Below are 12,138 nucleotides of genomic sequence, written 5' to 3' on the forward strand. Positions count from 1 at the left end.
CAAAGTAAAAATCAAAATCAACAAGCAACTCTAAACCAGAGACACACCATGAGGGGAAGGGAGAGAGAGAAGGGAAAAGGAAGGACTAGGGTCAAAATAAGGGGGGGCTGCAATTGTATGGGGAATATAACCAAAATGATAATATATACATTGTGCAAAAATGCAAAATGATGTAAGAATTATATAAAACAGAATATTAATTTTTTTAAAAAGCCTGAAAAATCCAAAAAAAAAAAAAAAGGAAAAAAAAAAAGAAAGAGACTTGGATTCCAGACTGTGCTTTGGTGCTAACAAATTGGGCAGATTTGAGCCCACTCTGTGCCTCAGTTTGCTCATATACCAAGCAAAGAGGGTAGAGTACACAGTCTCTTAGGCCCTTCATATGCTGACAGAGTCACTAAGAAAGCTGAAAACAAGTGCCCTGGAGATAATATGATGAGAGTCAGTATGGAGACCAAGTTCCTTGGATTAAGGTTATAAACTGTGCTGGCTTCCTTAGGGGGATGATCCCAGGGCCTTTGTTTTTTGTGTATTTTTCCCCTAAATTCTTTATAGTTTTTTTTTCTTTTCTTTATATATATATATATATATTACATCTTTTTTCATTTTTGTACAATGTATGCATTTCATCATGGTTATAATTCCCATACAATTCCCACCACCCTTATTTTGATCCTTCTCCCTTCTTCCCTACCCCCCAATAGTATGTCTCTGGTTTATAGTTGCTTGATGATTTTGATTTTGGTGTTTACTTTATTATAATTAGTCTTTTTCTTGATCCCTTATCTAGGTTTTCTAAATTCCTGCTATGAGTGAGACCACTGGAATTTTTCTTTTGCTTTCTGGTTTATTTCACTGAGCATGATCCCTTCCAACTCCACCCATGTTGCTGCAAATGGCATGAGTTTATCTTTTTTATTGCTGAGTAATATTCCATTGTGTATATGTAACACATCTTCTTGATCCAGTCATCTATTTTTGGGCAAGTGGGTTGTTTCCATAGCTTACCTATTGTAAATAGTGCTGCAATAATCATAGGGGTGCAGGTGGATCCCAGAGCAATTGAAAGCTTCCTCTTATGCTATTTACTTCCGTGGGGCTGCCATATTGCCTGGAATTCCATCATTCAGGTCACTGCTTTGGACAAGGCCCAGAAGCTCCAGGTAGAGCACAGGGGGAGTTCACATCCTCCATAAACCAAGGGCTCAGAGAGGCAGCTGTGCCCGAGCCCGCGGACTGGTCAACGAGGTTCTCGAGGGGAGAGCAGCGACCTGAAGAACAGGGGTACACCACGGAGGGAGACACGCACACTCTTGGTTCAGCTATCGCAGGTCTCTTTTACTTTCGGTTTCGGCGGGGCTTTATACCTGGGGACCGGAAGCGGAAGAAGCAGGCCAACAGTGCCTAGCCAATGATTAAACACATAACCTTATTTGGTGCACCGGAGGTCGTCATGCGCACTGGGCCGAAAGGAGCACAGCCAATCACGGAAGGGGGAAGTATCCTGATGCCACGAGGTAAGGCGCCAACACAGCTGCCTCTGCCAGGTGCCAGAGAGGAAAGTTCTCCATGGAACACAGTTTGGATAAGGATAGAGAGAGGAGATTACAGATTATAAACAAACCCAGCTGAGGCTCCAGAGCCACCTCAAACTGGGGAAGAAACTTCAAGGTAATTGTTGTCCAACTATAGGCAATAGGTAGCTCAGAGTTACTGCCAGGATCCCAGTGTGGCAGGGAATAACAAACAGAGACTCGAGCATCAGTAGGAGACCTGGAGAACAAATTTCAAGGCCTCTCCCTTGCAGGATCTTAGGATATAGGCATATGGGAGCATTTATTCTAGAATTCAGATTGATTTTCTTCCAGGAGGCGCAGAAAGAGGTCACCAAAGGGGAAATGGAGAGAATAAGGATGAATCACAACCTCCCCTCTTTGCCAGTTATGTCAAGAACCTAAGGTGCTATAGGGTGGGGATGGAGAGTAAGAGATGAGGGTAGGAGAAGTGAGTACTCTGGGGTCAAAGTAACATTTTCCAGAATCTAGACTTCTCTAGTCTTACCAGGTCCCTCCCCAAAATTTGCTACAGCTATTGCCTTCACCCTCCTCTCTACCCAGAGCACCCTCCCACCAGCAGCAGCTGTGATGCAAAGGATGAAGTCATCAATTTGGATCTCCACTAGGCTTAAATAATGAAATCAGGGCATCCTCTACTTATATGTCCTTGGCCAAGTCACTTCTCCTCTGTGGGCCCATCTGGACAATGTTGAGGGTGGCCCAGGTTTATAAGGGTAATTCCAGCTCTGATCTTCAATGACTCAAAAGAGATGGCATTCCCTCTGGATTCCATAGGTCCCAATAATCCTCAGCTGGTGGAGGACCCTCCTGAAGCCCTGTGCCTCCTGTCTCTGCATCTCCATGGCCACCTGTGTGCTTCTCCAGGGGATCCTCCTCCTTCTGCTGCCCACCCCCACCCCTGCCCTCTGTGACACCTTCACACACACTGAGTGCAATGAACATGAGACTTTCGTGCCCGGCATGTGGCTGGCAGGGGAGGGAGTGGACGTGACAAGTCTCCGGCGCTCAGGCTCCTTCCCAGTGGACACAAAGGGCTACATGAGGCAGGATGGCACCTGCACCCTCTGCAAGAATGTCCTGCAGGACAACACCCTCCAGCGCCTGCCCCTGGCCCTCGCACACTGGCGTGCCCAGTCCTCTGTCTGCCAGCGCAAGGTAGTCAGAGCCAAGGTCAGCTCTGTCGAGGGTGTGGCCCAGGATGCAGCTAGCAAAATCCGCAATGACTGGCGGGGGGAGCTAGACGTGACTCCCAAGCCCATGGTCAATACACGCATGACCATGGCCGGTTCGCACTCTGAGGCAGCTAACTTTGCAGCCAAGAAAACCCTCCAGGATGAGTACAGCTTCACCAAGGATGAGGTGGAGTGTCAATTTTACAGGTGAGCTTGGAGTGGGGATAGAGGAGGCATGAAAAAAAAGGTGGGAAATTTAGGGTGGTGTAAAAGCCCAGGAATGGCAGGATGGAAACACAGAGACTGCCTCCACCAGGAGGAAACTGCAGGTAGAGTGCCCTATGGCCTTCCCCCCTGTAGTCCAGATCTGGAAGCGCCCAGGCAGAGAACGGGTAGAGGGAAGCCAGAGCAGGCTGTGCCTGAGAACAAGATGCTGTTGAGGTCTTCCCAATAACCCCCTCTTCTATGAGCACTGGAAGTTCTGTGGGGTCCTTCCTGGGTGGGGCAGAGACAGGAGACCTGGTTGGATCCCTCCCATCACTGACCTCATACGTCCTTTGATCCACTATTTAAGTCCGACTCTGTGTTGGGCATTAAGGCATTAGGTTCTGTGCTGGGCATTAGGGTTACAGTACTGAGCAATTGCAATCACCCCCAGCCCTCCAGACCCAGATCCCAACCTGAGAAATGCATGCCTCCAGAGTAACCACTCTGATTTCTTATACCGGGACCCCAACTTTCCCCCATGGTGAGACAGGGCACCTATGTGGCCAGAGCTGTCAGGGGTCCATGCAGGCAGGTCCCAATCAAGTGGACAGATAGGCGCAGCAACAGGACTACCTTCCAAAACCAGAACACACCATCAGTATAGTAGCATCCCTTTTTATAATCAGAAAATAAAGAGGAAAGAAAAAACTTTATTTTGAAAAGAAAGTGCAAACTTATATACCAAGTCCTTATCACTGCAGGAAAACAGACAGAAAGGGTTTCTCTGCGGGCTCAGTGATTCAGTTGTTCAGGCTTTGGAGCCAGACCACCTGGGCTCAAGTCCTAGTTCTGCCACTTCCCTGTGACCTTGGGCCATTTTGAGGGAGTTATTGAATGGGGAAAATACTACCCACCACTGGACCTGATGTTTTTCTCTCCCTCAGTTTTAAACTAGTGCACAACCCCCCACTGCACCCTGAATTCAAAAAGGCCCTCAGGGCCATACTCCCCGAATTCAACAGCTCCACAGAGACTGAGTACTTCAGGCTCATCTCCGACTACGGCACCCACTTTATCCGGTCCATGAAGCTGGGTGGCCGGATCTCCACCCTCACGGCGCTGCACACCTGTGAACTGGTCTTACAGGGATTGACAGATAAGGAGGTGGAGGATTGCCTGGCTGTCGAAGCTGAGGTCAGCATAGGCTTCCAGGTCAGGTCTTCAGCAGAATTCAAGGCCTGTGAGGAGAAGAGGAAGAACAGCAAGATAACAAACTCCTTCCACCAGACCTTCCAGGAACGTTATATTGACATAGTTGGTGGCCACCACACTTCCTCGCATGACCTGCTGTTTGGGAACCATGCCAAGCCCGAGCAGTTTTCACAATGGGTAGATTCGCTGAAGGACACCCCAGGCCTTGTGGACTACACCTTGGAGCCTCTGCATGTTCTGCTGAAGAGACAGGACCCACACCGAGAGGCCCTGAGACAGGCCGTGAGCAAGTACGTGTTGCACAGGGCTCGCTGGAGGGACTGCAGCCGGCCCTGCCCTAAGGGGCAGCAGAAGAGTCCCCAAGACCCGTGCCAGTGCCTGTGCCATGGCATGGAACTCACCAACCACGGCTGTTGTCCTCGAGAGAGGGGCCTGGCCCACCTGGAGGTTAAGAACTTCAGGGCGACAGGTCTGTGGGGAGACTGGATCACTGCCACAGATGCCTATTTGAAGGTTTTCTTCGCAAGGAAGGAGCTGAGGACAAGCACAGTGTGGAACAACAACAACCCCAAATGGCACACAACGCTGGACTTTCAGGATGTGGTCCTGCTCACGGGGAGGCCCCTGAGGGTGCAGGTCTGGGATGAAGACAATGGCTGGGACGATGACCTTCTCGGCACATGTGACACAGAACCAAAATCTGGGTCACACGAGGTGAACTGCAACCTAAACCACGGTCACCTGAAATTCTCCTACCAAGCCAAGTGCCTGTACCACCTGACAGGGGATTTCTGCATGGACTATGCCCCCCAAGGGCGTCTGGGGGAGCCTCCAGGAAACAGGAGTGGTCCAGTGTGGTGAGAACAGCGGGCCTGAGGGGACCAGAATATTTGGCCTAACAGGGTTCTTTTTTTTTTAATTTTTTAATTTTTTACATCATTGTTCATTTTTTAAAAAGATTTGCTTCCCTCCACCCCCTCAGGTGTAGTCCACATAGAGTTTCCTTAGCCAATGCACCTGTGCTCCATCACCTCAGTCCCCTGTGCTCCTCCCTCCCTCCCTCGGATCCCTCTCCCTCCTCCCCTGCCATATGTCTCTGATTGATAATTGTCTGTTTGTGCTTTGTTGTGCTTTGCCTGTTACTATTTTTTTACACTGATGCCTTATTTGATTCCCCTATATTCCTGCTGTAAGTGAAACCTGCCAATATTTTTCTTTTTCCTTCTGACTTATTTCACTGAGCATAATGCCTTCTAGCTCCATCCACATTGCTGCGAATGCCATTACTTTATCTATTTTGATTGCTGAGTACTATACCACTGTGTATATATGCTACAACTTCTTGATCCAATCATCTATTTTTGGGCATTTTGGTTGTTTCCACGTTTACCTATTGTAAATGTGCTGCATAAACACAGGGGTTCAGGTGTTCTTTTGAATCAATGTTTTTGTGTCCTTTGAGTAGATCCCTAGTAGTAAAATTGCCGGGTGATATGGTAGCTCCATTTTTAGTAAGTTGAGGGTCCTCTACACAGCCTTCCATAGTGATTGGAGCAGTTCGCACTCTCACCAGCAATGTAGGAGAGGCTTAACGGGGTTCTCACAGACAGTGCCCATTAGTCCAATGGAAAACAGCCTTTTTTTTTTTTTCACTGAAGTGGCTGAACTTACAGGTCTTCCCTGAATCTCCTTGTCCAAACTGGCTCTGCTCCTCCATATTCTTGGGTCCTGGAAATGAGCTGGCTGGGCCACACCCTACATTCACAGCTGTACAGACACGGCAGCCATTCCCGCCCAGCTTCTTGCTGTCATTTCAGACCTTTCTGCAACCCTTTCTAGTGTGGTGAATGCCTTATCATATTAAATCCAACCCCCTCTGCCCCAGCTGTTCTGTTTGCTCTATCTTCTTTGCCCACCAAGTTTTGCCTCTCAAAAGAATCATAAGTTGCCTTGACCTGTCTCCTCCACATAACCTGATACATAAAATGATGTGATGGTGGCAACACTCTTGCCTACGTGTGACCATGCAGGTGCCTCTATTTTTCTGCTCCTTTTCCTAATAAACTTTCCCTTTTAATATGGAAAATAAACAAATAAATGTTTAAAGTGATGTGATAGTGACGAGAGCGACAAATAGGGCGCCGAGATAACATTCTGTTAGCAACCCTATACAACAGGACTGGCATTCACCCCAAGGGCAGGCAGATAATATAAATAAATTGCCTTTTTTCTTTTGTTGGAAATGTGGGAACCCAAAATATTTTGTGCCCATAACCCTGTGATTTGAAAAACAACAACATACACTTGGTGATAAATGGCAGTGGACATTCATGTCCCAGCTGGGTGACAATAGGGACATTGCGGACTATGGTGAATGGAAGAACATCTCTAAAGTTTGGCCTGCAGCTCTGCATCAGCACAATGGCCCCTTGCAGAGTATGAGCCCATGATTTCCAGCCTTCCAGCTTCTTAAAATACCCCGAAATCCCATTTTGATTACTGATTATTGGCAATTCACTTCACTCTTTAAAAACAACCCAATGTAGGCAAATCTGGTACAAAAGAAAGAGAACATGAAATGGGCCATAACTGATCCTGAGCAATCAATTTGAAAACTCCAATTATAATAGAACCCTTTTGACAGTTTGAAAACTTCCTCCTGCCCCAACATTTGAGGGAGAGAACCAACAGTTCCAATAAGATGGTATCTGAGGGTCTCCTGGCTTTGGCAGGCAATCAACACCAGAGCCTCAGGTTCTCATATATCTCAGGTGTTTCATGTACCTCGGACACAGGTCTCAGAACACAGCCCTATGGGGTGGGCGGCAAAACTCAGCATGGCCTCCAAGACATGAGATGTAGGGATGTGGCTTTGCCAGATGTGGCAGGATGTGGCTTTGCCAGACCATTGTCAGGGGGGCTCAGAACTACTGCACAACCCGCCTGACTTTTTGCAAACTCCCTACACTTTAATCCCTTTGGGTTTTGTGTGATCCAGCAGCTCAAATGCCCAGCCCTGAATCCCCAAGTGGGGCAGGAGGTATTGGTGAGCTTGATAAGCCCAGTTGCAACCACCGTTCTCACACGTTTCCGTTCACAGCCCCACACACAACAGGGGCACAAGAGAAATCTTGAAACTTCACACTGGCTGCTGTGCTCATTGAAAATAAACATGGGTGTGGACCGTATCTTTGGGGTTAAGGAAGCAGGGGCAGGGCGGGCCTGGATCCCGTACAGCTCCGTCAAGGATGGGAGTCGTTCATGTGCCCTGGTGGTCAGTGACTCAGGCAAGTCTCTCCGCTGCCAGGGCTGCCCCAAAGGAAACTCCTTTTCTACTCCCTTCTTAAGACTGGAGGGAGGAGGGCATGAGCCTTTCTGGAAGGTGAGTCTATAAAAGGGGTCCTGAAAGGTATTCTGCTTGCCTCTGCTGGTTTCACATGCAGGGAAAGCGAGACCCCGAAGAAGGGATTTAACTGTGGCCACAGAAGTTCGTGGCAGGGCCAGGTCTTGAGTCCTGGGGACTACAGTGTGAATAAAACTTAGGGAGGCCAATAGAATCTGGGAAGGAGGACTCTTGGGGGGAAGGTGTGGTGAGACCGAGGAGAAGGAATGGCCCCTGTCGAGGGGAGGCAGCAGTGGCACCCTCAGCCCTAACTAAGGCCACCCCCATGATATCTTTGTTTCACCCCACTTGAGGCCCCACCTGAGGCTCCTTAGGTAACCCTCCACTATGCCAGCTCTCTTCCTTTTGCTGGCCCCACAGGGCACAGGAGGCTGACCTGCCTGAGCTGGTCAGTGGGCAGGAGATGGGGGTCTGCAGAGATTAGGGCATCTACTCCTCTTGTTGCAGGGCAACCCCGCTCTAAAACGGGTTGCCTGACTGTGGATCCCCACCAATGCACTCAAAGGAACTTACACTGCAGGCACACACAAAAAGATAACAAAACATTTATTTACAAGAGAAGGGGAAATGAGAAAATGTACAACTCAGAGAGTAAAGAGGGAGATAAATTCTTAAATGCGTCCTACCCATTCCGCCGACCCAGAATCCCAAATGACCCGCTGAGACCAAAACTGCCTGGCCAAGAGCACGAGCCAAGTGAGCCCCAGACCCCACGGATATGGCTTGTTATAAACCAAAGCTTGAGAAAATGGCTGCTTAACTCAACTCTTAGGTCCTCGCAACCTCCCTTTGGGGATCATGGGATTTGTAGTTCCCAGGGTCTTGATGGAGTGGGGATGGCATCCACGAAGCCCGTATGGAATTCGCTCAGGACATCCTTTCCCCTTAACACTTTCAGTGTCCCCCAGTGAGGGGGTGCTGCTTTGAGAAGCTGTAGACACTCTCCAGTGTTCTTCATTCCCCCACATCTATCACCTATCACATTCCCGCCGTCTCATATTGCCAGCTTCTGCCTCTGCAGCTCGGGCCATTAATACCGCTTGCCTGGAATAGTCTTCCTAATCACTCCTCAGCCTTTTGGCTAAGATCAAGTGTGGAATAGTTTTCCTCCAGTCCCCTCACTGATCTCTAGACTCCCATCTACCCCTCCCTGTCCCAAAATTCCACAAACACCATAGTGGCAGCACCCAACCCATAGCCCCACAGGCCCCACTCCAAGGCAAACCCCCGCAACTCTGCCTGAGGAACCCCCACAATTCACTCTGCCTACCCCATTGGAAGGTCAAAGTGCTAGGGGATAGTGAACATGCCCAGTTCAGCTCAGAACAGCCTTCAACCAATGGCCCGTGGGAGGTGGTCTATGAACACCTCAGCTCTCTCTCCCTCGGCGAGAATAATGCTGAGGGGAGTAGTCTGTCCTGGGTCCCAGAGATGCCCACAAGATCAAACTCCAGTTACCACAGTGGTAACTTGCTTGACTGCACATGCTCTATTTGCTGTCTCCCTCCCTGACTCAATTTCCCACTCTACTGGTATTTTCTGGAATCACCTCCCATATAAACAACCTACCTGTGAATCCCCATCTCAAGGTCAGACTCAGGACATCAGCTAAGACACACATGTGACCACATCATTGTCTTGCTTAAAACCTTCATTGACTCCTTGTGCTCTTGAGATAAAGCACAATCCTCCCAAAATGACCCACAGGCCCAGCATGCTAGCTTTGCTCTCAATTCCATCCCCCCACTAAGCTCTGCCTCATTGAGCTGACTGGTTCCTCTGTTGGCCATGCTCCTCTCTTGCCCTTCACACATGGTGCCTCCTCTTTCTGGAACTTTTCTCCTAATGTGAAAAAGAACCAGTAAGTCTACTTAGCCTTTAGGTTTCAACTTCAAAGGTGGTTTCCTCCAGGAAGACTTCCCTGACTGCCAAGTCTAGGTCATGGCCCCTAGTACACTGCTCCCATGTTTCCCCATCATAGCACTGTGAGACCCAGGGCCACTCCTATCTTATTCATAAGCGATCATCTAGTCCAGCACCTGATATAAATTTATGCTTAAAAAATATATTGGATGGATGATTAGATGGGTGAATGAATAAAATCCACTAAAGAATCTTCTTGCCCCTGCCTGAACTCTCCTGGATCGTTACCTCTGGAGGTAGCTATTCTACTTGAGGAAGGTTCTAACCATGAGCTGTCATGTTCTAACCATGAGCTGTCATGTGACACAGAAGTCTGCTTTCTAAATGCTCCAGGCCCGATGGTGTCTTGGTTGGGCAGAAAGACCACTAGGCTGACTCCTGTCCAGGCAGCCATGCCTCTCACTCTTCCCTGTGAAGGAGCCACAGAAGGGTCACTCACTGCCAAGGTGGCGGTCACGTGGGACTGAGCCAACTGCCCTCCTCTCTGTTACTGACAACAGAAGTGAGACCCCTCTTGTGGCAGGTGAAGAATGGTCTTGTTACCTACCCAGCCTTCTGCTTCTCAATGAGCCCCATCACCAGCTGAGTCGATCCAATGGGGCAGTTCTTGCTCAGGGCACCGCTAGTGCTCCCTTGGCCTAGGTAGTTGTAGAAGGGCCAGGCTCACCTCCTTAACCTACTCGTGGGATTCCTCTCCCCCTATCCATCTACCCCTTGCTCACCCCTGACTGAAGAAGTTCTTTCCAGCCCAGCCATCCACATCCCAGGATGCCACAGACATAAGTGGGGCAAACAGCATCCTCCTGACTTCACGCTGTCTGAGCTGGGTCACAGATGACGTGCTCACAGGGTGCTTAGGGTTTTTGTCACGTAGAAAGAGATCAATTGCTGTCACAAATGGACCCTCGACATCAGCCAAGGATGAACATCCAACCCAGAGTAGCAGGGCCAGCAGGCAAAAGAGCCTGAGGGACATGGACAGGGTTCTCACACCACTGCAGCTGTGATGGCAGAGAGGGAGGTGCAAGAAAATGAAATGACCCATCCACACATTCACCACACGCTCACCATAGTGATCTAGCCCATCAACTTTGATTCTGATGTGACTTTGAGCCCAACCTCAGTCAGCTCTCTTGAGTACACCGCAATCTCGGAAAACGCGGCTGTAGGCCCCAGGGCCCGCCAGGTGAAATGAGGGGCTAGAACAATGATTGTTTTACCACTTTCCAGCTTGAGTTGGGGGCTGGGCCCTGAATGAACCCGTCATCTAGACCCTGACTCTCAGTGAGCATGGCCGAATGGACCCCATAGCCCCATCACCCCAAACCTGCTCCGCGGACATACTCCACGACACCACTTTTCCAGGATTGGAAGAAGCTCTGCTGCTTAGCCTTTCTCTTCCCAAAGGGCCCAACAGGCAACCCAGCTGGCCAGACTCAAAAGAGCTGCTATTGTTTTGACGGGTATATGGGAATTTGTTTACTCTGGGAATCCCACTCACGTCTGGACTCACAATGACCCTCCACCACAGCTGGTTCCGGTTTCCCTTAAAGGAGCAGTGACACGTCACCTGCTGGCAGGACGCGGCTTGCCCCTGGGAGCCCAAACTCCTGTGAGACTCAGCGGTCATGACATGAGGTTGCCCCTCCGTCTCCCTTTCCTCCTGCTCCATCAGCAGCTTTAGGTCTGGGAGCTCCGCCCAAGGTCCTGCCACGCGGGAGGCCCTAACGAAGCGAGGACCCTGATCATTTTATAGAGCATTTCTCCAGTCGGCGCAGTGGAGAAAGACCTCGCTGCCGCTCCTCGCCGCTCCGGTCCATTATTTTTCTCTCACTCACACCCAAATGAAATAATAAATGACAGCTCTTGGCCTGTTTCAAGGACTGTACTTGCGTGAGTCCATTTGCTCTTGCCAACAACTTTCTGAGGTGACTGGACTCAACCCCTTTTTAGAAAGCTGGGGGCTTCCTCTCACACGGGCTCCAAACCTCCTCCACCAGCCCCGGCGCCCGACTCCTGAAATGCTGGTCATGAATCTCACGCTGCCTCCCTCTCTCCCGCATTGTCCTCCAAACCTTCCTCACCGCCAGACCCTGAGGTAGCTGGCAAGACCCTGCCACTTCTGTTCTTTCCGATGCTACGAGCATTTCTCATTCAGCATTTGTCATTCATGGCTTAAGTGCAGTCACAAGGTTGCATGAGCATCACCTCCGTCTCTGCCTAAAAATGGTCATGGTCTCTCACGCAAACTCTGTCCCCAAGAAACAGTACCTTCCCCTTCTCTCCACCCTCCGCCCCTGGTCACCTCTATTTTACCGTCTGTCTCTGTGAATTGGCCTGTTCAAGGCCCCTGCCTTGAGTGGAGCAGGGGAATATGGCCTCTTTCACTTAGCACACTCTCCCGAGGTCCACGCGTGTGCGGGTGGCAGGACTTTGGCCCTACGATGGCTGAACACGTCCCAGGGCAGGGACACAGCACTCCGTGCCTCACCCACAGTGGGCACACGGGGTGTTTCCACCCTTGGGCTACTGTGAATTATACTGTTATGACCACTGGGGTACAAGTATCTGTTTAAGTCTCTGCTTTCGCTTCTTTTAGACATCTACGCAAGGGAGGAATGGCTAGACTTTGTCAGTTTATGTC

At 49.7% G+C, this 12,138-nt stretch overlaps 1 protein-coding gene and 1 pseudogene across 2 annotated transcripts in view; one reads left to right on the top strand and one right to left on the bottom strand.

Annotated features, from left to right (window-relative positions):
* LOC311178710 (paladin-like) overlaps positions 1 to 12,138 on the bottom strand; it is a 69,891-nt pseudogene that overhangs the window by 18,978 nt on the left and 38,775 nt on the right. The gene's annotated exons all lie outside the window — the stretch shown is intronic.
* LOC311178489 (perforin-1-like) lies at positions 2,418 to 5,206 on the top strand (the record flags this gene model as incomplete). The annotated part of the gene is made up of 2 exons (XM_084245130.1): positions 2,418 to 2,956; positions 3,901 to 5,206. 2 exons carry the CDS (start codon positions 2,418 to 2,420, stop codon positions 5,027 to 5,029), a joined length of 1,668 nt encoding a protein of 555 aa, XP_084101256.1. The 3' UTR covers positions 5,030 to 5,206.

Source organism: Talpa europaea, assembly GCF_964194135.1.
Source record: "Talpa europaea genome assembly, chromosome: 10".
Lineage (NCBI taxonomy): Eukaryota > Metazoa > Chordata > Mammalia > Eulipotyphla > Talpidae > Talpa > Talpa europaea.